Source organism: Oncorhynchus nerka, linkage group LG2 (genome assembly GCF_034236695.1).
Source record: "Oncorhynchus nerka isolate Pitt River linkage group LG2, Oner_Uvic_2.0, whole genome shotgun sequence".
Classification (NCBI taxonomy): Eukaryota; Metazoa; Chordata; class Actinopteri; order Salmoniformes; family Salmonidae; genus Oncorhynchus; species Oncorhynchus nerka.
In genome coordinates this window covers 44,175,666-44,202,465 of record NC_088397.1, presented here as the reverse complement: position 1 = coordinate 44,202,465, position 26,800 = coordinate 44,175,666, and the positions used below count along the sequence as shown (strand labels likewise).

The following is a 26,800-nucleotide window of genomic DNA, read 5'->3' as shown; positions in this document are numbered from 1 at the left end:
AGGCATGCAGTAAACTGGTGATGAGCACATAGGCGGACAGATAAGCTAAATCAAGACCCAGAGCCACTCAAGCATTTAATTTGCTCTAAAAGACATGTCATTTCCAGCTGCAAGGCTTTGTTGGGCTTGTCACTTTGGATGATTACGAGGTGCTTTTGTTTTTGCATGTTAATTTCTCATAAAGGAACATTGTTTACATAACAGCACAGATGATCTATCACAGACTTATTCTAATTGATTGGAAAATCAAGAAGTTTGCGTGTACTGCAGCCCAGTATTGTTGATTGTGGACGGCATTATCCTGAATATTTTAGCTCGAAAAAGAGAATCTTTAAGAACAAATAGCACAGTAATTCAACACTAAATCTCATGTCTTCTCATCATACCGCCGAGGCATATTTTACGCTACATTCAAAGTTCCCTATGTGTGCATGTATTTAATATGACAAGCTACTGTCGTGCACGTTAAGACGATAGAGAAAGCAGAGAGAGCAGTATAAGGGAAGTCTTAGCTCAGTCACGCCACTGTATTCTCTCTCTCACCTACAGTAACAGAGCTCTAGCCTCCTGGCAGTGGTGGCCCTCCTCCTCCCGAAGAATTCAAAGTTCTCGCCACAATTGTGTCTGCCCCTTTCCAAGGGGAAAAAAACGAATGAATGAATGTTTAATGTGAATTGGGAGAAGAAAAGCCACCTCTTATCTTAAGCCTCTATAAGAGAACTTGTTCCAGGATTTCAAATTGAATTAGAAGAGCTGGGTTTCTGCAGGATTGTGAGGAGAAACAAAAAGTAGGGCACCTCCTGTTTTGTGATTCAAAGCCACACTAGCTAATGGATTACCTCATCTAGGAAAAGCGTACGCTAAGTCTACTTCACGATTCTCTTTTATCTTTCAAGGCAGAAGATGGACAGCTGGAAGACAGTAGTTATTGATATCCATTGCGGTTTGCTACTGATTACAGGAGATAAGCAATGTTCAGGTCAATACCTGTTATTCAGTACATATGGAGCGTTTTGCAGTTTGTGTTAGTTTACCTTGTTCTTATTAATTTAGTGATGAACGATCCTTTAAAGGCGGATCCATATGCCAATATTTATGCACCATTATTAACACAATGTGACGGTAGCAGACAGGATTTAGAAGCGCTTAAGAACAAACGGCATAATCTTCTTGTAAAAAGTGGTTTTCCCTTTTGATCCCTGCACTTATGTTTCTGTTCTTCAGGTGAGTATGCATTGTGTTAACACCACAACAGGTCATACTGATAAAGGAAGTTGACTGATACACACAGTCAATCTAGCTCAGTAAGGGCTTCATTACGTTAGCACACAATGGACATTTAGCACAGTGACTGAGTGCATCTAACTCGCAATGGTCCTATGCAGTACACGGTAATGCACTGCGGAAGAATACACACATGTTGAATGCAGTTCATAAGTGATAGTCAGTCTTACAAGATATACATTTTAGCCATGTACAAAGCTGAGTAGAGATCCCAGCAGAATGTACTCAGTTTTTTTCTTTGCAGTCTAGTGGGAAGACGGTGATGATGATGACATTATAGTATAGCTCTTTAGACCCCCCCCCCCCCTTTCTGTTGTTTTACTCCAGCACCACCGATGGTGTCATCCCTGCCAGTGCAAGGCATTCACTAGCCTCTCGCTCCTGAGTAAATACCCAGTGCTCGTGACAGCTACTGAGGCCCCATGCTTTGTCTATCTGCCAAAAAGATCTGCTTCCACCTACTCATTTTAACCGTTGTTTTTATCCCAAGGCTGTGGAGCCCAATAGTACACTGTACTGCAGCTATGGTTATGTGCTAAAAACTCAACATCCACACTGTAAACCCCAAGGCATTTTTAACTCAAATACTTCTGGTTAGTTGAAAGTCAATGAAAAGTGATTAGGCCTATTACTTAACATTTTTATGTGGTACTGAATCAAAACTAAATGAGAAGTCACATCAACTACATTTAAAAAAAAGTTATGATAACAAATGTACTTTTTTTATTTTATATGATTGTTTTTAATATCTGTGTTTTTGCGTTTACATTGAGTGATTGATTGATTAATCTTATGCGACACAAAGATACATAACATGCATTTTTGTAAACTAATCCAGTCATTTTGTTAGATTTTTTGGCACCCGTTACGAAAATGGTTGTTCCAGTTTAAATGGCTTAGGTAGTCTCCTCACACTGTTCCTAATCCTGGCAGTCATTTTGAATGCAGGTTGCGGGTGAATAAAACACTTAAGCTGTTAGATAGCTTAACTCTGGCGGGATTGTAATAGGATTTCCACGTCACTCTGTAAACCAGCATAATGTGACTTGCAATGTAAGTTTGCAACCTTCTGGTACATTTCCAAGGTTTCCCAGAAATCCCGGGTGGAAGATTCCTGGAAATTCTTCTAACAGGATTTTTTTTGAAAATCTGGGAATTTTGGGAAAGTTAACGGAATTTTGCAAGCCTATTTGCAGGCCTTGTAAACCATGAGCTTCAGGCCACTGTATTACATTCAACACACCTGGTCTTCCAGGTCGGTTAAATCAAAAACATGAAGTGCCTTCGGTACTCAAGGACCAGGGTTGCCTACCCCTGCTCTACAGGGTCACAGTGACTCCATCAGTTTGAGTAATGACTACAAAATCACAATAACTATACTCAGATATATTAACTGCAACAGGTTTCCTCAAAAGTTTTAATTAATGACAGCACATTGGGGTTTACAGTGCATCCATTTCTCCCAGTGTCCCCATCTGACCTCTACATCCCAGCAGACCTGGGGTTCAAACAGTATTTGGTTTCTTTCTAATTCTTATGCTGCACTTGATTCAGCTTGGTTGTCACAACAGAACCAATGGAATGGTCCAAAAAAGTGCAAACCCCGCCCATCTGACACTCCATTCCAGGCAGGCTTAATCGAATGCTTGAAATTTTTTGAATGAAAACCAATACAATTTCCACTAGGTGTGAATCCCAGTGTTCAGTGGATTTGCCGTTCACCAGGCCAGAATCATTGATTTGACACAATGACACGAGTGTGAGCTCTGTGCTTGTGTAAACAGCTCAACGGTCACTAATACACTGTGGCACGTGGCTGTCACATACGCATGAGTCACGGAATAACAAGCAGGCTACTGTATGCAAAGGGCCTGCAGAGTTTATAGGAATTATCTTCAAATCCTGTGCATGAAGAATAGGACATTTCTTCAGATCAAAACTTCTAATATTTAAGTAATTAATGGCTTAGCAGTTTTATATTGATACTAACCTCCCCAATGTAATTATATCTCAGATATACTGTAATCACAGAATTATACAATCCACTGCTTGTAATTCTAGTCTTCATCAAACCAAGACTGCAGGGGAGATTAAAACTTAATGATTACAAAATGAAAATCGGTGCTCTGACACAGAGTATAACAGAAAAATTCACCATCCCTTAGCCTACAGTTTCCGCACCCCCGCAGAAATCGAATTAACATAATGGAAACAATCTGTCAATCTGTCTGTTTAAGCCAAATATATCTGTTTTGCATGGGCTGCATCTCAATCCACTGCATCAAGCGATATCACCCTTCTGCATCTGCGGTGAAAGGCAGTGGTGGGAAAAGTACCCAATTGTCATACTTGAGTAAAAGTAAAGATACCTTAACAGATAATGACTCAAGTAAAAGTGAAAGTCACCCAGTAAAATACTACTTGAGTAAAAGTCTAAAAGTATTTGGTTATAAATATACTTAAGTATCAAAAGTAAATGTAATTGCTAAAATATAATTAAGTATCAAAAGTAAAAAATCATTTCAAATTCCTTACACTACCGGTCCAAATTTTAGAACAACTACTCATTCAAGGGTTTTTTCATTATTTTTTACTATTTTTTAAATTTTTTAATAAATGTGAAGACATCAAAACTATGAAATCAAATATATATGGAATCATGTAGTAACCAAAAAAGTGTTAAACAAATCAAAACATATTTTATATTTGAGATTCTTCAAATAGCCACCATTTGCCTTGATGACAGCTTTGCACGCTCTTGGCATTGTCTCAACCAGCTTCACCTGAAATGCTTGTCTTGAAGGAGTTCCCACACATGCTAAGCACTTGTTGGCTGCTTTTCCTTCACTCTGCGGTCCAACTCATCCCAAACAAATGATAGTCTCACTAAGCCCAAACCACATGGGATGGTGTATTGCTGCAGAATGACAGTCTGATTCACACAGTCTCCTCTGAACAGTTGATGTTGAGATATGGCTGTTACTTGAACTCTGTGAAGCATTTATTTGGGCTGCAATTTCTGAGGCTGTTAACTCTAATGAACTTATCTTCTGCAGCAGAGGGAACTCTGGGTCTTCCATTCCTGTGGCGGTCCTCATAAGGGCCAGTTTCGTCACAGCGCTTGATGCTTTTTACGACTGCACTTTAAGAAAATATCAAGGTTCTTGAAATGTTCCGTATTGACTGATCTTCATGTCTTAAAGTATGTCATTTCTCTTTGCTTATTTGAGCTGTTCTTGCCATAACTTGGTCTTTTACCAAATAGGGCTATCTTCTGTATACCACCCCAGCCTTGTCACAACACAACTGAATGTCTCAAACTCATTAAGAAGGAAATACATTCTACAAGTTAACTTTTAACAAGGCACACCTGTTAATTGAAATGCATTCCAGGTGACTACCTAATGAAGCTGGTTGAGAGAATGCCAAGAGTGTGCAAAGCTGTCATCAAGGCAAAGGGTGGCTACTTTGAAGAATCTCAAATATAAAATATATTTTGATTTGTTTAACACTTTTTGGGTAACTACATGATTCTATATGTGCTATTTCATAGTTTTGTTGCCTTCACTATTATTCTACAGTGTAGAAAATAGTACAAATAAAGTAGGTGTGTTCAAACTTGACTGGTGCTGTAAATGGAATTAGTTTAAGACCAAAAATAAGGAGATAAATACATGTAAAATACATATATAGTTTCCTGATACATAAGTGAAATAATCTGCCTGTAAACAATTGTTGGAAAAATGACTTGTGTCATGCACAAAGTAGATGTCCTAAATGACATGACAAAACTATAGTTTCCTAACAATACATATGTGGACTGGTTGAAAAACTAGTTTTAATGACTCCAACCTAAGTGTATGTAAACTTCCGACTTCAACCGTATGTGTAAATGTATTTTGCAACGCTCGTGTACACAATGCATGCTCGAGTGGCGCAGTGGTCTAAGGCACTGCATCTCAGTGCTAGAGGCGTCACCACAGACATCCTGGTTTGATTCCAGGCTGTATCACAACCGGCCGTGATTGTCCGTTAGGGCAGCGCACAACTGGCCCGGGTGTAGGCCGTCATTGTAAATAAGAATTTGTCCTTAACTGACTTGTTTTTTTTTTAAATGCAGGAAAGGGAAAAGGGAGATACCTAGTCAGTGTGGTCAGCATGTTCGACTCTAGAGAGAAGCTCTGCCAGAAAAGACTCATGCATACCATAGCATAATGCTTTTTTCATCCAGTCATGTCCACCTACCTACACTGACTCCCCAGCACACTCCTTCCATAAACGAACAATGGTGTAAAGGCCTCTCTATAAACAAAACATTATAAAAAAGCATTTTATTTCAACCAAGACAAAAGACAGAGAGAGTGTGTGAGAGAGAGACACAGAGAGAGAGAGGGACCCAGTCTGTATAATCCTCTTTGTGCTTATGCCATCCTTTTGGATATCAACAAGTGCAAAAACAAACAGACCAGAAAAAAACACACCTCTGAGCTTACCTTCTCTGTGGACTGGGAGGTACCAAAGAAGATGGGGATGAAGGCCAGCCAGATGATACAGGTGGTGTACATGGTGAAGCCGATGGGCTTGGCCTCGTTGAAGGCCTCCGGCACGCCTCGAGTCTTGATGGCGTACACTGTGCAGGTGACCATTAGCAGCATGCTGTAGCCGAGCAGGCAAATCAGAGAAAGGTCAGAGATGTCACATTTGAGCACGCCACGGGCCATGTCCGGATTGGCCATGCGCTGGTCCTCGTAGTCGATGATGGCCTGAGACGGGTCCACGCCAAACCAGATACACACCCCCAGTAGCTGCACCGAAGTCAGGCTGAAGGTGATGACCAGCTGGGAGGCTGGGGAGATGAACCTGGGGGCGCTCACCGACATGGATCCCTGCTCGAAGATGCGGTAGATGCGGTTAGTCTTGGTGAGCAGGGCTGCGTAGCTGATACTCATCCCCAGACCCAGGAAGATCCGTCTGAGGGAGCAGATGCCCACGTCAGGGGCAGATATCATGAGAAAAGTGGTGGCGTAGCACATGAAGATACCCGTCAGTAGAACGTAGCTGAGCTCGCGGCCTGACGCCTTGACGATGGGCGTGTCATTGTAGCGGATAAAGGTGACCACCACAAACAGAGTGGCCATGATGCCCACCACGGAGATGAGGACAGGTATGACGGCCCAGGGGGAACTCCATTCCAGCTTGAAAATGGGGATGGGACGACAGGCCGTGTGGTTCTCGTTGGGACGCAGGTCAAAGCGGCACATCTTGCAGCTGTAGGTGTCTGCCTGGTACTGGTAGCCGTCGCAGCGCTCGCAGTGCCAGCAGCAAGGGATGCCCTTCACTATTTTCTTGCGCTCTCCGGCCTGGCAGGGGTGGCTGCAGATGGAGTAAGGGATCTGACGACCTCCACCTGGCCAGTGCATTGCTCGGATCTGATTGAGATGGAGAGGAGGGGTACAGTCAAACACTTCTCAAATAACTTACACTATAACCCATACACAGTCTCTTCTTGTTTAATGAAAATTGCCACTGGCATGCGGTTCGTTTTGGGGATTCTCCTCTCCCAAACTCTATTTGCCTTTTTAAAACAGTATATTTAGTGTCATGTTATTCACTTTTTTGCCATCGATGTTGGTTGTTAAATTCATAGGCGGCAAACTCATCCCCAAATGTGTATTTCATTAACAGATATACGAATCCTAATTGACTAAAATATCCTTAGGAAAGAGAATTGGTCCACACTACAGTAGGTGCCCAGGACTAGAATATACAACACCATTCCATTCATTCTGTGTTCACAGCATTGAAAGAGGTACAGACCCAGATCAACTCCATAGAAACCATGTCAACTCCATAGAAACTAGGTCAACTCCATAGAAACCAGGTCAACTCCATAGAAACCTGCTTATTTTTTTATTTCTATCTTTCTTAGCCCAAGGCCATCTCTTCTTATTCCATTTAAGCATAATTTGCGGGGCCGGCTTCATGTAATTCATTGTTATAGCTTTGTTACCCCTATGTGTCCACAATTGCACACTATTGTTTCCCTAAGACAGTGGGTGGTGTCTGAAGTCACTATACCAATGTATCGGTTTTTAAGCTCTTACTGCTTTCTTTTCATTTCAGTCTTTGTTGTTAATCACTAAAGCACCCTCTGGATGTTTTCAACTTTTAAGATGTGTGCACAAAGCCAGTAGCAAATGGATCAAGAGGAATTACTGAGCCAAGGAAGCGCTGCAGTAGAACCAACAGATGACAACAGCCAATCATAGCTGTGTCAGGAGGAGAGCCACTGACACACATGGTGAAACCCATGAAGGTAATGTGGAGGGGACGAGTCTGATAATATATCTAAAGTACAGCATCTGCCGCTGCTGTATGAACTATAAAAAAACAAGTGCTTACATTCAGATAGAGCTGGTCAGTCCAGTGCCCGATGATTTTGTACTCAGCTGTTTGGTTTCTGATCTGGTACTGGTAAATCTCATAGCGACCAGGGGCGTCTCCATTCCCATTGAAAAGCACTGGGTTGCCAGCAATACCTGAGGGACAAAGGAGAGTCAATTAATTATTCAACAAAAAAAACATGTGTTTTCTTGCTTAATTTGTATTGTAATTGTCATAGGATCAGTGTGTGGAATGTGCAAATGTTTGCGGCTGACCAAAAGAAACTGTGTTGAAATGCAATTTCTCAATTCAAGAAAGTGTGAAATTTAGCTTGTGGGGTGAGGAGAGAATAAGTGGCTGATTTTAAATTCTCTCTCTGCTCTGTTCTGTCTAGAGGCATCTGCCTTAGTCAAATCACATTTGCAGTCACTCCATTTATTTCAAATTGTCCTTCCATACTCTATTCTAAGTGAGAACTTTGTGTGTGGGGATTATGTTTCGACTGACGTTAACTGCACTGTGTTACTGTCTGGTGTTATCGCACCCTGCAATTTTTTGGTGGTGTTGAGTTTGAGTTTATTTAATTTTTACAGGGACAGTGCACATTAATCAACGTTTCAGTAAAATTGCTGGTGTTAGCCAGCCAGCTCATTTTCAACTGCAGTCCCTGGGCAGGTTATTAGAAACAATTACAATACAGACAATCAATGAGCAGTGAGTACACGCAGAGCAACATAGGACAAGCAAGACGTAGCATAAAGACAGAGCAACATAGTACAAAAAGCAACAAGACAAGATATTGTTCCAATATGTTTTGGCATGAGAGATATAGTAATCATATGTCATATGACTTAGCAGCCAAAAGGAGCCCCCCTACAAAACAAACTATCAAATCAAACACTTCATTTGTACAGCACATTTCAGACATGGAATGCAACACAATGTTCTTCACAGGCAAAAAAGAAATATATATATATATTTACTACACACCAAATATAAGAGGATAAAAATAAATAAAAAACTGAACGACTAAAAAGCACCCTAAGGAAATCAAAGCTAAAAAGGCGTGTTTAAAAAAAAATGTCCACAGTTTAGGCCCCCCTCAGGTTCTCTGGCAGGCTATTCCAAAGGCTGGGGGTGCATGGTAACTGAAGGCTGCCTCTCCATGCCTCTTGGTCCTAGGCTTTGGGACAGTTAAAAAGCCAGTGCCAGAGGACCTGAGGGACCTATTGGGTACATAACTTAAAAGCAGTCGGACATGTATTGTGTTGCACAATCGTGGATAGATTTAAAAACCAATAGAAGAATCTTAAAATTAATTCTAAAACTCACAAGCAGCTAGTGCAGCGACGGTAAAACCAGTGTAATGTGTGCTCTCCATTTGGTCTTGGTCAGTAACTGGGCTGCAGAATTCTGTATGTTTTGCAGTTGACCAATGGCTTTCTTGGGTAGACCAGACAGGAGAGCATTACAGTAGTCAAGCCTGATTGTAATAAAAGGATTGATGAGACTCTCTGTGTCAGCCTGAGAGAGAAATGGACGCACCTTGGAAATGTTCCTCAGGTGGTAAAAGGCTATTTTGGTCACATTCCTAATGTGTGATTAAAAATTGAGTTCAGAATCTAAAATAACACCTCAGTTTTTTACCTGGTGTTTTATCTTTATTGCAATTAAATTCAAATTCTCTCTCTGTGCTTTTGCTGCAACAATAAGAACCTCAGTCTTGTCTTGATTTAGCTGGAGGAAGTTGTGAGCCATCCAGGTTCTTAAATCACTAATAGAATCGAATAATTTATCCGTGGTAATTTATATATACAGTGGGGCAAAAAAGTATTTAGTCAGCCACCAATTGTGCAAGTTCTCCCACTTAAAAAGATGAGAGAGGCCGGTAATTTTCATCATAGGTACACTTCAACTATGACAGACAAAATGAGAAAAAAAATCCAGAAAATCACGTTGTAGGATTTTTTATGAATTTATTTGCAAATTATGGTGGAAAATAAGTATTTGGTCACCTACAAACAAGCAAGATTTCTGTCTCTCACAGACCTGTAACTTCTTCTTTAAGAGGCTCCTCTGTCCTCCACTCGTTACACCTGTATTAATGGTACCTGTTTGAACTTGTTATCAGTATAAAGGACACCTGTCCACCACCTCAAACAGTCACACTCCAAACTCCACTATGGCCAAGACCAAAGAGTTGTCAAAGGACACCAGAAACAAAATTGTAGACATGCACCAGGCTGGGAAGACTGCAATAGGTAAGCAGCTTGGTTTGAAGAAATCAACTGTGGGAGCAATTATTAGGAAATGGAAGACATACAAGACCACTGATAATCTCCCTCGATCTGGGGCTCCACGCAAGATCTCACCCTGTGGGGTCAAACTGATCACAAGAACGGTGAGCAAAAATCCCTGAACCACATGGGGGGACCTAGTGAATGACCTGCAGAGAGCTGGGACCAAAGTAACAAAGCCTACCATCAGTAACACACTACACCGCCAGGGACTCAAATCCTGCAGTGCCAGACGTGTCCCCCTGCTTAAGCCAGTACATGTCCAGGCTGGTCTGAAGTTTGCTAGAGAGCATTTGGATGATCCAGAAGAAGATTGGGAGAATGTCATATGGTCAGATGAAACCAAAATATAACTTTTTGGTAAAAACTCAACTCGTCGTGTTTGGAGGACAAAGAATGCTGAGTTGCATCCAAAGAACACCACACCATACTGTGAAGCATGGGGTTGGAAACATCATGCTTTGGGGCTGTTTTTCTGCAAAGGGACCAGGACGACTGATCCGTGTAAAGGAAAGAATGAATGGGGCCATGTATCGTGAGATTTTGAGTGAAAACCTCCTTCCATCAGCAAGGGCATTGAAGATGAAACGTGGCTGGGTCTTTCAGCATGACAATGATCCCAAACACACCGCCCGGGCAACGAAGGAGTGGCTTCGTAAGAAGCATTTCAAGGTCCTGGAGTGGCCTAGCCAGTCTCCAGATCTCAAACGCATAGAAAATCTTTGGAGGGAGTTGAAAGTCCGTGTTGCCCAGCAACAGCCACAAAACATCACTGCTCTAGAGGAGATCTTCATGGAAGAATGGGCCAAAATATCAGCAACAGTGTGTGAAAACCTTGTGAAGGCTTACAGAAAACGTTTGACCTCTGTCATTGCCAACAAAGGGTATATAACAAAGTATTGAGATAAACTTTTGTTATTGACCAAATACTTATTTTCCACCCTAATTTGCAAATAAATTCATTAAAAATCCTACAATGTGATTTTCTGGATTTTTTTTCTCATTTTGTCTGCCATAGTTGAAGTGTACCTGTCATGAAAATTATACAGGACTCTCTCATCTTTTTAAGTGGGAGAACTTGCACAATTGGTGGCTGACTAAATACTTTTTTGCCCCACTGTATATACCCTTTGGTATATGTTAGGGATAGCCCCCTTTTTTTCAATTTTCGCCTAAAAGTAAATACCGAAATGTAACTGCCTGTAGCTCAGGCGTTGAAGCAAGGATATGCATATTCTTGGTACCATTTGAAAGGAAACAATTTGACGTCTGTGGAAATGTGAATTGAATGTAGGAGAATATAACACAAGATATCTGGCAGAAGAAAATACAAAGAAAAAACACCATCATCTTTGAAATGCAACAGAAATGTCACACTTCCAGCCATCAATCTGTTTGTAATTCCGATGGTGTACACAAGATGGCAGCAGTATATGTGCAAATGTGCAAAGACGGAAAAGTTGAAGTATGAGCAATCTACATGACATTTAGTGTGAAGTCACCCAGGCACATTTGGACAAATTGTGGAGACATTTGCATTCATATTCCATTTTTTCTGCAAGAATATCATCAAATCTGTAAACTTGGACTTTGATTTAGCTTTTCCAGTATTAGTAGCCATATTATAAGTTAAACATTTGCAAAATAACCAGTTTTCATAACTTCATAATTTAATATTCTTATAATTTTTGTCCAAAGGGAAAAGGAATGCTGTCGCAAAAGGTTAGCAGCTACATTCTGCGACAGATACAGGGTTTCCAGATACTCCCATAAAGCCCAGCTCATTGGCTATCTAGCTAGCTTTGTTTGACCCCGATTGGTGCTTATTTTGACAAAGTTAGAGTTGATCAAGTGAAGACTGCCCCAGTCATCGGCGTGCCATGAAGGCGTCGCTCTATGACCAAATTTGGTGTCCCATAGGATATGCTACACCCCTAATGATATAGTGAAGTCTGGTTACATTCTAGGATTTCTGAGGAATACATACACATGTGATTTGACTGGTTGAAACAACGTTTAGGGTTAGATTTTCACAGATTCCTTTCTTAGCAAATTGAACGCATGGAAATACAAATTCGATCGTGCATGCTATATGGAACTTTTTAGGATATGAAAATGGATTTTATCTAACAAAACTTCATGTTACTTCATGTTATCTCTGCGACCCTTTCTTTGATAAGTCACATCACGATTGCAGAATGTAAGTACACATTTCACCTTCAGAGGTGAATTTATCAAACATATCATGGTGAAAAAAATATTTTGTTGTTAGGAGCTCTCCTCAAACAATAGCATGGCATTTTATCGCAGTAATAGCTACTGTAAATTGAACAGTGCAGTTATATGAACAAGAATTTAAGCTTTCAGCCGATATAGGACACGTATATATTAGATAGCCTTTTTATGATATTATAAATATATTTGTTATTTAATTAGGATCTCTATTTGTTGTTGAAAAGCAGCAGCTACTCTTCCTGTGTTCCACACAAAACATGAAACATAATACAGAATGACATAACACAGAACATCATTAGACAAAATATGACATTTTAAATATTAAACATTGAAACCACACAACCACATTTCTGTTCCTGAGATACTCCTTTATGATAATAAAACTACACAACATTTATTTCCCTAAGATGCCCCTTGAATATATTAAGTATAGCATCACTGCTCTCTGCTGAGAATACAGAGGAGTAACTTCCCCTCCAAAACTCAAGTATGAACACGCAGCAGCAATCCGCCATCTACTGATAAAAGGCATAAGGCGCTGGCATTTCTCTTGTCATGCCCAAGCTTATCATTACGTCTCCCCAAGCACAATCGGCGTTCCATTTTACGAACAAGGGGAAAAGCGTGGATGATCGCGGCGGTTTGGGTTTCTGCTGATGACTGTTTTTTTTTTCTTTTAGCGTAGGGTGGAAAACGTATACAGCAGCCTAATCCACATCTCGATGAGTCAGCCGCTCTGGATTAAGGCACTATTGTGTACTCAGCCGTGCCTCAGTGACAATGCAGCCCACATCTCACAGTTATAGGAACAGATGAGAGGGATTAGAACAGATTTTATGTTTGAACGAGATATGTTTATACAAGCGCTCTCCACAACTGAAGTGTTGATCTGCATTTGTATCCAGTAGTTCAATCATAGTATTTGTCCGTAAAAAAATGATAACTAAGGCATATAGCCCTAGATGGAACTGTGTATTAAGGGGCTTGTTAAGGCTTTGAGGCCGTAGCCCATGCCATGCCACTAGGTCCCATGCTGTCACTGTGAGAGGAAAATGGAACTTGACCTCCCCATTGGTCCTTTCAGACACTAATGCAGCACCACAGTCTGCCATTGCAGATGTAATTACATTTAACAGTTTATAGTCTTTTAGTGCTCCATTCTGAGGTTGGCCCAAAGCTTATTGTCATCTCTTAGCCAAGCTGTTCTCAAAACGGACTGTAATGTTCATTGTATGCCTTCTAGTATGCATGGCCTCATATCTGTATGAGCTTTAGCCAACTCCTCTGACTAGCGTTGTCATGCAGGCATGTTGTTGTCATGCAATCTTGTCATACATGGTATGACAACAATAGTCAGAGAAGCTGGCTAAAGCTCATGCCGATTTAGGGGACAGGTCAGTGGTGACCCGTCATTCAGGTTCAGGTGGGGCAGAGGGTTTTTTGAGCACCACATGTTTTGCATTTCATTTTGGCATTCATTCGTGTCACATATCAGTTTGCATACAATGTAAAAAAAAAATAGTTATCCTTGAGTTAATGAAGCAGCATACTCTGTTAAGTAAGGTTGCTCCAAAATGAAGGTGCTTCAGCCTAGCTCAGCTCTTTCTGTGGTGGAGGGGCAGCCAGCTAAAGTACAGAGTTTTTTTATAGGAATCCGTGGCTAAACACTATTTTTGCTTCCCCTGCCTGCTATTCGGTGGACAGGTATGTGTTCCAAGTCTGGGATTAAGGATTTAAAAAATCTGTCTGAAAGGGTCTCTTTTCCAACCTTAAAAGGATAAACATTCACACACAACGTCATGGACCAGAAAAAGTTGACTACATCGGCCATGCTGCACCAGCAGGATAGAACAGCACACTCTGGTAAGACCAGGGGGGGCGGTCTGTGCATATTTGAAAATAACAGCTGGTTCACGAAATCTAAGGAAGTCTCTAGATTTTGCTCGCCTGAAGTAGAGTATATTATGATAAATTGCAGGCCACACTACTTGCCTAGAGGTTTCTCAGCTATAATTTTTGTGGCTGTTTATTTACCACCACAGACAGATGCCGGCACTAAGACCACACTCAGCCAGCTGTATAAGCAAACAGGAAACCACTCACCCAGAGACAGCGCTCCTAGTGGCCGGAGACTTTAATGCAGGGAAACTTAAATCAGTTCTACCAAATCTCTATCAACATGTTAAATGTGCAACCAGAGGGAAAACAATTCTAAATCACCTGTACTCCACACACAGAGATGCATACAGAGCTATCCCTCGCCCTCCATTTGGTAAATCCGACCACAACTCTATCCTCCTGATTCCTGTTCACAAGCAAAAATTTAAGCAGGAAGCACCAGTGACTCGGTCAATAAAGAAATGGTCAGATGAAGCAGATGCTAAACTACACGACTGCTTTACTATCACAGACTGGAACATGTTCCGGGAATCTTCCGATGACATTGAGGAACACACCACATCAGTCACTGGCTTTATCAATAAGTGCATTGAGGACGTCGTCCCCACAGTTACTGTGCGTACATACCCCAACCAGAAGCCATGGATTACAGTCAACATACGCACTGAGCTAAAGGGTAGAGCTGCCGCTTTCAAGGTGCGGGACTCTAACCCAGAAGCTTACAAGAAATCCCGCTATGCCCTGCGACGAACCATCAAACAGGCAAAGCGTCAATACAGGGCTAAGATTGAATCATACTACACCGGCTCCGACGCTCGTCGGATGTGGCAGAGCTTGCAAACTTCCCTACAAAGGGAAGCACAGCCGAGAGCTGCCCAGTGACACGAGCCTACCAGACGAGCTAAATCACTTCTATGCTCGCTTCGAGGCAAGCAATACTGAGGCATGCATATGAGAGCATCAGCTGTTCCGGACGACTGTGTGATCACGCTCTCCGTAGCCGACGTGAGTAAGACCTTTAAACAGGTCAACATTCACAAGGCTGCTGGGCCAGATGGATTACCAGGACGTGTGCTCCGGGCATGTGCTGACCAACTGGCAGGTGTCTTCACTAACATTTTCAACATGTCCCTGATTGAGTCTGTCATACCAACATGTTTCAAGCAGACCACCATAGTCCCTGTACCCAAGAACACAAAGGCAACTTGCCTAAATGACTATAGACCCATGGCACTCACGTCCATAGCCATGTTGTGCTTTGAAAGGCTGGTAATGGCTCACATCAACACCATTATCCCAGAAACCCTAGACCCACTTCAATTTGCATACCGCCCCAACAGATCCACAGATGATGCAATCTCTATTGCACTCCACACTGCCCTTTCCCACCTGGACCAAAGAAACTCCTATGTGAGAATGGTATTCATTGACTACAGCTCAGCGTTCAACACCATGGTACCCTCAAAGCTCATCACTAAGCTAAGGAACCCGGGAATAAATATCTCCCTCTGCAACTGGATCCTGGACTTCTTGACGGGCCGCCCCCAGGTGGAGAGGGTAGGTAGCAACACATCTGCCACGCTGATCCTCAACACTGGAGCTCCCCAGGGGTGCGTGCTCAGTCCCCTCCTGTACTCCCTGTTCACCCACAACTGCATGGCCAGGCACGACTCCAACACCATCATTAAGTTTGCCGACGACACAACAGTGGTAGGCCTGATCACCGACAACGAAAAGACAGTCTATAGGGAGGAGGTCAGAGACCTGGCCAGGTGGTGCCAGAATAACAACCTATCCCTCAACTTAACCAAGACTAAGGAGATGATTGTGGACTACAGGAAAAGGAGCACCGAGCACGTCCCCATTCTCATCGACGGAGCTGTAGTGGAGCAGATTGAGAGCTTCAAATTCCTTGGTGTCCACATCAACAACAAACTAGAATGGTCCAAACACATCAAGACAGTTGTGAAGAGGGCACGACAAAGCCTGTTCCCCCTCAGGAAACTAAAAAGATGTGGCATGGGTCCTAAGATCCTCAAAAGGTTCTACAGTTGCAACATTGTGAGCATCCTGACCGGTTGCATCACTTCCTGGTATGGCAATTGCTCTGCCTCCGACCGCAAGGCACTTCAGAGGGTAGTGCGTACGGCCCAGTACATCACTGGGGCAAAGCTGCCTGCCATTCAGGATCTCTACACCAGGCGGTGTCAGAGGAAGGCCCCAGCCACCCTAGTCATAGACTGTTCTCTCTACTACCGCATGGCAATCGTTACCGGAGTGCCAAGTCTAGGACAAAAAGTATTCTCAACAGTTTTTACCCCCAAGCCGTAAGACTCATGAACAGGTAGCCAAATGGTTACCCGGACTATTTGCATTGTGTGCCCCACCCAACCCCTCTTTTACGCTGCTGCTACTCTCTGTTTATCATATATGCATAGTCACTTTAACTATACATTCATGTACATACTAGATCATTTGGCCCAACTAACCAGTGCTTCCGCACATTGGCTACCATGGTTATCTACATTGTGTCCCACCACCCGCCAACCCCTTTTTTTTACGCTACTGTTACTCTCTGTTCATCATATATACCGTACATAGTCACTTTAACCATACCCACATGTACATACTACCTCAATAAGCCTGACTAACCGGTGTCTGTACATAACCTTGCTTCTCTTATTTTCTTTTTACTGCTGTTTTATTTCTTTACTTACCTACCCACACACACACACACACTTTTTTTTCTCTCTGCACTATTGGTTAGAGCCTGTAAGTAAGCATTTCACTGTAAGGTCTACACTTGTTGTATTCGGCGCAAGTGACAAATAAACTTTGATTTGATGTGTAAATAATTGTATGAACATAACAAGATTGAACAACTCTTCGCTGGCCATGGCAGAACACTGACATTCCTGTCTTGCAGGAAATCACGCACAGAACAAGCAGTATGGCTGGTGGCATTGTCATGCTGGAGGGTCATGTCAGGATGAGCCTGCAGGAAGGGTACCACATGAGGGAGGAGGATGTCTTCCCTGTAACGCACAGCGTTGATTGCCTGCAATGACAACAAGCTCAGTCCGATGATGCTGTGACACACCGCCCAAGACCATGACGGATCCTCCACCTCCAAAACGATCCCGCTCCAGAGTACAGGCCTCGGTGTAACACTCATTCTTTCGACGATAAACGCGAATCCGACCGTCACCCCTGCCTGGTGAGACAAAACCACGACTCGTCAGTGAAGAGCACTTTTAGCCAATCCTGTCTGGTCCAGTGACGGTGGGTTTGTGCCCATAGGCGACGTTGTTGCCGGTGATGTCTGGAGGACCTGCCTTACAACAGGCCTACAAGCCCTCAGGCCAGCCTCTGTCAGCCTATTGCAGACAGTCTGAGCACTGATGGAGGGACTGTGCGTTCCTGGTGTAACTCGGGCAGTTGTTGTTGCCATCCTGTACCTGTCCCACAGGTGTGATGTTCGGATGTACCGATCCTGTGCAGGTGTTGTTTCACGTTGTCTGCCACGATTAGCTGTCCGTCCTTTCTCCCTGTAGCGCTGTCATAGGCGTCTCACAGTACAGACATTGCAATTTATTGCCCTGGCCACATCTGCAGTCCTCATGCCTCCTTGCAGCATACTTCCACATACTTAGCCTGTGGACTCACTCACATTCCATTTGTGATATTAGCTGCAGAGAATTTCAGCAATCATTAATCAGGGTATTTTTCCTGCTATTTTATAGTTGCTTTGGCCCTCGTGATTCAACCTCTCATTAATCTGTACATGAATAGTATGTCACTTGTCTGAATACTACAGTTGAGTCTCTCTGGAGAGCAGAAACAATATACAGTAGGCTATATACCAACAATCATGAGTTAAATGTCAGGTTCGATAGACACGATAACCTGATTCAACTTGATAGAGGTATGTGAGTCTTGTGTGATTGTAATGTTCACAATGCCCCAATGGTATTCCGTGCAAAGGTTAAGAAAATATTTCAATGGGGGATTCTGTTTGTTTACAAACTAAACATTGGAATTCAAAGAACAAAACATTGTGTCCTATCCCTGTCTCTCTTTCCTTAGTGTTTCACATCAGCACTGCCATGTGCTCATGTGTGCTCCGTGTTAAATTACAGTACTTTTCCATTCACTCTCTATTTTCCACATTTTCAAACTCATTATTAATTCTCTGATTAAGTAATTCTATGAATCATCACATCTGTGACCATGGCACCTAACGAGGCCCTTAGCGACCTCCGCTGGTGCACATACAGACAAGCACACAGAAGGCTACACTAGAGAGATGGAGTGATCATGCAGTAAGCTGTAACTCGGGTCTATTCGGTCCACTGACTACTGTTTCTAGTTTAAGGTGATGATTATGGTTAGAGTTATGATCATTAATCCAACAGGTGCTTGTTTTGCATGACCTTGCAGGTGCGACACCTTGGTGGATAGAAGGCAGCGCAGCTCGCCACAACACACTAGTCATTAATACCTAATGAAATGTACATCATGAGGCCCATGTGCAGAAAGAAATACACACATATCCTCCACTACACTGTGCTCTCCTGCTCTCTCGCAAGCACTCTCGCATACGCTCTCTCTCACTCTCCTTCTCTCTCTCTCTCGCTCTCACCTTCATTCTGTCTGCATGATTACTCCATTTCAGTAAATTAAACTTGTACAAGTGCTCTCCAGCTGGGTTGTAATACGCAGCGACCAGACTCATGAGAAGAGGACCTTGGTTAATGGCCTCAGAGTACACCTTTTACCATCTAAATGTTTTGTACTAATGAATTTATGATACACTATTTACTGTAATTTGCTATCCTGTATGTGTACACGTAATTAAGAAACAATGTGAAGTAGGAACTACTTGAGATTACATTTGAAAAAATATACAATTTACAGTGCTTGTCATTATGGGTATTGTGTGTAGATGGGTGAGAAAAAATAAATACATTGAATACATGTTGAATTGAAGCTGTGACACAACAAAATGCAGAATAACTATACAGGGGTATACAGTGCCTATTCAGACCCTTTACTTTTTCCCCAAAAAATGATTTTACAGCCTCATTCTAATATTGACTAAAATGTTCTTCACTCTACATCATTATGACAAAGCAAAAACAGGTTTAGACATGTTTGCAAATATATTCAAATTTAAAAACTGCAATGTCACATTTACATACTGTAACTATTCAGACCCTTTACTCTGTACTTTGTTGAAGGACCTTTGGCAGCAATTACACCCTCAAGTCTTCTTCAGTATGACGCTAAATGCTAGGCACACCTGTATTTGGGGCATTCCTCTCATTCTTCTCTGCAGTTCCTCAAGCTTTGTTAGGTTGGATGGGGAGCAACGCTGCACAGCTAGTTAGATGTTCGATCGGGTTCAAGTTCGGGCTCTGGCTGGGCTACTCAAGGACATTCAGTGACTTGTCCCGAAGCCACTCCTGCATTGATTTGGCTGTGTGCTTAGTCGTTGTCCTGTTGGATGGTGAACCTTCGCCTCAGTCTGAGGTCCTGGAGCAGGTTATCATCAGGGAGCTCTCTGTACTTTACTCCGTTCATCTTTGCTTTGACCTGATTAGTCTCCCAGTCCCTGCAGAGGAAAAACATCTCCACAGCATGATGCTGTCACCACCTTGCTTCAGGTTCACGTCCTCCAGACGTGATATTTGGCATTCAATATTGGTTTCTTCAGGCCAGAGAATTTTGTTTCTCCTGGTCTGAGAGTCCTTAGGTGCCTTTTGGCAAACGCCAAGCAGGCTGTCATGTGCCTTTTACTGTGGAGTGGCCTCAGTCTGGCCACTCTACCATAAAGGCCTGATTGGTGGTGTTGCAGAGATGGTTGTCCTTCTGGAAGGTTTTGTTATGCAGGTGAGTGAGGACCCAAAAGCGGTTTAACAGAAACAGAGTCTTTTAATGTCCAAACACAGGGAAGACATAAATCCTCTTCAGATGTATTGGTTGACAAAATAGACAACCCGCAGAGAGGGCGACAAATAAATCATAAAGTCCTCTGATCTTTACAGGAGAGTCCCCTTCTAGCAGCAGAGGAGAATAGCAGGGTTAGCGGCAACAGACTGCTGGTCTCTCCGGGTAGGCGCGGGTTGTAGAGGACAGAGGTACCTGATCACACGTAGCATCTGATGAAGAGGCAGATTACGACAGGACGGGACAAGGGTGAAGCAAACGAGAATCTGACAAAGACAGAAGCAGAAACAGAGAGAGAAATAGAAACCTAATCAGAGGGAAAAAAGGGAACAGGTGGGAGAGAGTAAACGAGGTAGTTAGAGGAGATGAGGAACAGCTGGGGGAAGGAAAGGGGAGAAGGTAACCAAATACGACCAGCAGGGGGAAACGAAGTGAAGAGAAAGAACAGGAACAAGACATAACATGACAATACATGACAGGTTTTCCCATCTCCACAGATGAGCTCTAGAGCTCTGTCAGATTGACCATCGGGTTTTTGGTCACCTCTCTGACGAGCAGCTCTAGGAAGAGTCTTTGTGGTTCAAAAGTTCTTTAATTTAAGAATGATGGAGGCAACTGTGTTCTTGGGGACCTTCAATGCTGCAGAAATGTGTTCGAACCCTTCGCCAGATCTGTGCCTTGACACAATCCTGTCTTGGAGCTCTACGCAAATTAACCCTGGCTGAATTGAATCCTAGACCTGTGTGAGTAGCGGATATACATTTTAGGACCAGAGTACTAGGTATTGTAATGCAGCAGCGACAGTCGCATGGAAACTTTAGCCCGTTGTAAACAAGCTAGCTTGCTAACGTCATGTAGAATGTGCGTATCGCAAATTGCATTTTGGAACAGTTATTTTCAGGTGTTGTGAAAGGAGAACTTATTTTGTAAAATTCTCACAAACGCTCCATGAAACCAAACTAGGGAACTGAATATCATCACACTTTTAGTGTAAAGTCATTGGCTGACGTGAAGGCTAGATCTTCAAGTTCTTGTGAAAAACTAGCAAATCTGACTTCTGAAGGGGTGTCACACCTATTATTTTCGAGAGGGTACAAAATGCGTAAGGATACAAAATACGTGAGGCTGGACAGGGGAGAGAGGCCGGGTCCGGATCGGGGCTGGCCGCCCTAGGAAATGTATCACTTTTAAATCACCTGAAACAGATTTTTATTGCAATCTAGATCCATTATAATCTAAGCATTCCTCTTAACATGTTCCATTGTCATTTTAATTAATGATGCACTTTTATGCCTTAGTTTAGTAGAACTGCCACATGTAAGGGATAAACGCTGATGGTCCGTACAACCCAATCGCTCCAGTTGTATCCGTTTTTAAGTTCCTTGGCATCAGACTTGATTCCAACCTCTCTTTTTAAAAAGCAGGTGAAAAAGGTACCTATAAAATAATCAAATTCAACCTAATGTGACAACCTACTCTGTCTGCCAAATTCTTTCTCTTTGCTCTTGTTTTCCTTAATAGGATGTTGTTGGGCGGAGCAGGGAGGGTTGTCAGCGAAATGGGACACACCTGGGCCCGGGTGTGTCCCGGGATAAATACACCTTTCCCCCATTTCATGGAGATTCTCTCCATGCAGACACACTGTTGGATTTTGGTTGTGGCATTTTGTGGCCGTTTTGTTTGTTTGCTTTAGCACCATTCAACACCCCCCCCCCCCCCCCCATTATCACATCTATGCATGCAACTACTCACTTACACTACTGACTACTGACACCATTGTTAATTGTATTCAGGTTACTTCAGTTAATAAATATTTTTTGCTATTCCTTGATCTCTACGTTGTCTTCTTTTTTTGTTACGGTCTTCGAGCCGGTTCGTGACACTAGCTCATTTCCAAAACATTCTGAACTGTTTGACAACACAGACAGCAAAACTGTACTTAAATGCTATGATACTCACCCACAACATACTGCTTGACTAGTTGGTCCCAAGCTTGCTGTATACCATTAAAACCCATTCAGTATGTCTACAAACAGGCTCTCTATGTGCTTGGGCCCAATAGCCCTCATCACTGTTACATCCTCAAGCATGAGCTCCTGCGTTGGGAGAATCTTATGCAATAGACCGACGCATATCTTGTATTTAAGATCCTAAATGGCCTATCTTACCCTCCACTTAGTACTTTTGTCAAACAGAAAACCCAAACCAATAGCAGCAGATCCACAAGGTCTGCCATGAGAGGTGATTCTGCCTTAAGGAAAAACACCTCTAGTCAATCTGCTTTCTCTGTGAGAGCTTCCCATGTCTGGAACACACTGCCATCAGACATGCACAACTGCACCAGCTATCACACCTTCACAAAAAACATATAGACATTGAAAAAGGACAATCAGACTTGTGAAAATAATCCATAGATGTGTATTGCCACTTTCCATGTTATCCATTGTCTGCAGTTTGAGGTGTGGAAATTCTGTTTGTTGCTTTTATGTATTTTGTTAGGTTGCTTTTTGTGCTATTGCTCCGTCTGTGTGCTACGTGTTGCTTGTCCTATGTTGCTCTGCATGTGCTGACTGATCATTCTTGGTCTGTATTGTTATTTTAGTTGTTTTTATTAACCTGCCCATTGATGCGGTTGAAACCGGCTCTAAAACCGGCACTTGCTGCAACATGGATTAATGTGCACTGTCCCTGTAAAAATGTATTTAAACTCACTCATTCGATTAGTTTGATATTCATGGACTCATTCGTTCTTTATGTTCCGTTGCCATGCTCGCTGGCATCGTTCTTATCCCTTGCTTGCTAGCTAGCCAGATAGCTGAGGCTAACAGTCAAAACCTCTGCAGCCAAAATAACAGCAAGTAGCAATTTTCTATTGACATTCATATGAATACATCCATAACAATGACCTGATTTATGTATAATTTTGCCTGGCATAGCTATATTAGTTTGTCTTCTCATCAGGACACTCAACAACACTGACTGTGTCTTCTAGCCAATCAGAAACGAGTATTCAACAATGCTGTGGTATAAAGTATCATAAGTATTAGAGCAATCAATTTGAGTTGGCTCCTAAAGTCTAGAAACCTTGCCAGCAGGCATGCCAGCTATGATAGTTAGACAAGGAACTCTAACTTGATTGATAGCCTTAAATGGCTTTGGAGCTAGTTATGAGGTTGAGAGATGGTTAGCTAAAGCCAACTTCATAAATTGCTAGGTGGCAATTATTACAGAGAAAAAGGACTCATCGGCTACAAAGCTTGATCAAATTAATTCACAAACATACCTCATGTGAGTCCTGCCCATCACTGGAAGCTCAAATCAAATCAAATGCTGTGTGCGTCACTCGACACACTCGTTCTCCACTGGTGGTACTATTTGCAGGTCCTGCCTTGCATATCTTTGCTCTGTGGTGCACCTTTGAAGGGACAACTTACTAGGGACATAGGAGCCTGATCCAGTCAGTGTGCTTACTCCGCAAAATACCGCTGACAGATCTTTTTAATTAATAATGATGAAACATGGGCTTAAAAAGAAGTTTAGTAATTAATTTAACATAAAATCTAAAGAGGAAAGTGCCCCATATTGGCATTGGTTCTAAGTTTGTCAAACTCATTCCACAGAGGACCGAGTGGAAGTGGGTTTTCACTCCTCCTTTTGTATTTGATTGATGAATTAAGATCACTAATTAGTAATGAACTCCCCACACCTCTTGTCTTAAGTCAAAAGAAAAAACAAAAACCTGGTTAAATAATGGACAGAACACGTTGGGTTATTTTGACCCAGCCATTTGGGTTGTGTGAATAACACATTGGGTTGTTGGGATTACCCAAACATGGGCTAATTTAACCATCAGTTGGGTATTTCTTAATCTAATGCTCGGTTGATTTAGAACCTGGGTCTTTTTTAATATAATACTTAGGTTATTTTCAAGAGGTCTGGCTTCGTAGGGGCATGTCTTTCAGCTAGATCTTATTGGCCACCCATGAGCACAAATGCCATTGCTGTCCATGATGTTAAGTTTGTATACTGCAAATGCAACTTATATAGCATTGTTTATTTATTATAATAAGGTATACCACCATCCCAACAATGAGATTTACATGGTCTTTTATGGAACTAATACACTTTTGTAAGTGTTATTGAAGATACAAAAATGTTCAACCTTAACATGTGATAACAGAACAGATGAACAGGAATGGCATTTACTCTCATGGGTGGCTAAAAACAACTGTCTGAAAGCTGCACCCTACTATGCCTCCAGTCCTCTGATCTCAATAACCCAGCACCAATAACCCAGCAGTTTTTAAAGAAACAACCCAACGAAGTGACCCAGCAAATGGGTAAAACAAACAACCTAATATGTTTTTGTGCACTTCACTGAGAAGATGGAAAAAGAAGCACACAGTGCTTTGTCATTGTTCCATAGTCATTACTGCAGTGTCTGTGGAGACTGACAGTCGAAAAGGCCACTGCATTCTGTCTGCAGGTACAAATAAGAGGTACAAATAATAAATAAAAAACATACAACAAATGTTTCTCAGATGCAGAACAGTGATAGAAATCTTCATTCAATCGCAGCCCATTGAAATGTCAAGCTAGTCTTTAGAGCATGAAAAGGGAGAGATAGGCACAAGATGGGAGGAGGTGCTAGGAGGGGTTGGGACCAGGGGCTAGAGTGAGGTTGGAAACTATGATTCCTCTGCCTTGGCTGCTGAGTGAGCCAAAATGAGACATTTGATAAGTGGTGTTTCTAGAAAGATAATAACAGCAAGACATCAAAGAACCTACTTAGTACATACTTATTGAAATGACAGAAGGATAAGCATCCTCACACTTGAAAAAAAGAGGAGTTCTCTCTCCTACTGTGTGTGTTGAGATACAGTTGAAGTCGTAAGTTTACAAACACATAGGTTGGAGTCATTAAAACTCGTTTTCCAACCACTCCACAAATGTATTGTTAAACAAACTATAATTTTGGCAAGTCGGTTAGGACATCTACTTCGTGCATGACACAAGTAATTATTCCAACAATTGTTTACAGACAGATTATTTCACTTATAATTCACTGTATCACAATTCCAGTGGGTCAGAAATGTGCATACACTAAGTTGAATGTGCCTTTAAACAGCTTGGAAAATTCCAGAAAAGTATGTCATGGCTTTAGAAGCTTCTGATAGGCTAATTGACAGGCGGCAGTTACCCTAGTAGTTAGAATGTTGGACTAGTAACTTCACAAAATAGATGGCAGTATGAGGGATGAAAATGATGTGGTTATATTGAAGCAACATCTCAAGACATCAGTCAGGAAGTTAATGCTTGGTCGCAAATGGGTCTTCCAAATGGACAATGACCCCAAGCATACTTCCAAAGTTGTGGCAAAATGGCTTAAGGACAACAAAGTCAAGGTATTGGAGTGGCCATCACAAAGCCCTGACCAAAATCCCATAGAAAATGTGTGCGCAGAACTGAAAAAGCGTGTGCGAGCAAGGAGGCCTACAAACCTGACTCAGTTACACCAGCTCTGTCAGGAGGAATGGGCCAAAATTCACCCAACTTATTGTGGGAAGCTTGTGGAAGGCTACCTGAAACGTTTGACCCAAGTTAAACAATTGAAAGGCAATGCTACCAAATACTAATTGAGTTCATGCAAACTTCTGACCCACTGGGAATGTGATGAAAGAAATAAAATCTGAAATAAATCATTCTCTCTGCTATTATTCTGACATTTCACATTCTTAAAATAAAGTGGCAATCCTAACTGACCTAAAACAGGGAGTATTTATTAGGATTAAATGTCAGGAATTGTTAAAAACTGAGTTTAAATGTATTTGTCTAAGGTGTATGTAAACTTCCGACTTGAACTGTATATAGATAGTCCAGAGTGGAAGTCCACCGATATTCCAAGATAAGATTGTTGATGATTGTCGGCCCGCCAGAGATATGGCCGCCACACTATGAGTAATTACATTACCACAATGCTTTGCTTGGGAGGCTGTTGTCGATTGACCTTTTTGTCATTTGTACTTGATCCTGGATGCTTAAAACATGACATTGTTTAAAAGGAGTGACACATTACACCCTGTATGAAAGCTCTACGGTTAAAACTCAGACTGGGTAATAATTACATTTCAACGGAAACCCACCGAAAACCGAACACAAAGTCAACAAACAGACAAAATGTTTTTTTGTTGTTGTGTGTTTTGGTTGTAAATACTTATCTGATGAGAAGAAGATAAATATTGGTTTTTGAAATTGCCCCCCAGTGTGCAATCCCCATCGCCCAGGTTGTTGGTTGTACGAGGCCATGTTAAACATACTGATGTGTGCTGCTGATGATGCAAGATGATGACGTTGCGTGTAACCCAGAAGCAACCCACTTGGTGGCACAGCATCTACATCCAGATTGGTCTAGTTGTTAGTGTAGTTAGTGTCGTTTCCCTAGATGGTGTCTTCAAATAAGTCTAGCAAACACATGCAGTTGCTGTTTTGATTTATCTCCCCTTAGGTGATACATGCTTCTCACATATACAGTACAATGGGGTCTTTTGTAATAAATGTAATAAACAGCCCCCATAAGTGTTTTTTGCCAAACATTTATTAAATACGTTTCACTAGGATTATGTATTTCAAGGGGCTGCCCCCCTTCAAGGGCTTTTCTGTGCTCTCCAGAGAGCAGCATTTTCTTCTCTCCATTTAATCGATTTGAAACTAATCTCTGTAATACCTAGAAAGATATTTCCTCTATTTGTTCA

The 26,800-nt window shown here is 42.0% G+C and overlaps 1 protein-coding gene across 1 annotated transcript in view; it reads right to left on the bottom strand.

Moving 5' to 3' along the window:
* Positions 1 to 26,800, bottom strand: part of LOC115135693 (metabotropic glutamate receptor 4-like) — a 278,426-nt gene that overhangs the window by 29,509 nt on the left and 222,117 nt on the right. Inside the window, exons 7-8 of the mRNA XM_029670652.2 lie at positions 7,687 to 7,823; positions 5,778 to 6,713 (exon numbers count right to left, since the gene is read on the bottom strand). Coding sequence (XP_029526512.2) covers positions 5,778 to 6,713; positions 7,687 to 7,823 — 1,073 coding nt within the window. The remainder of the gene's footprint in view (positions 1 to 5,777; positions 6,714 to 7,686; positions 7,824 to 26,800) is intronic.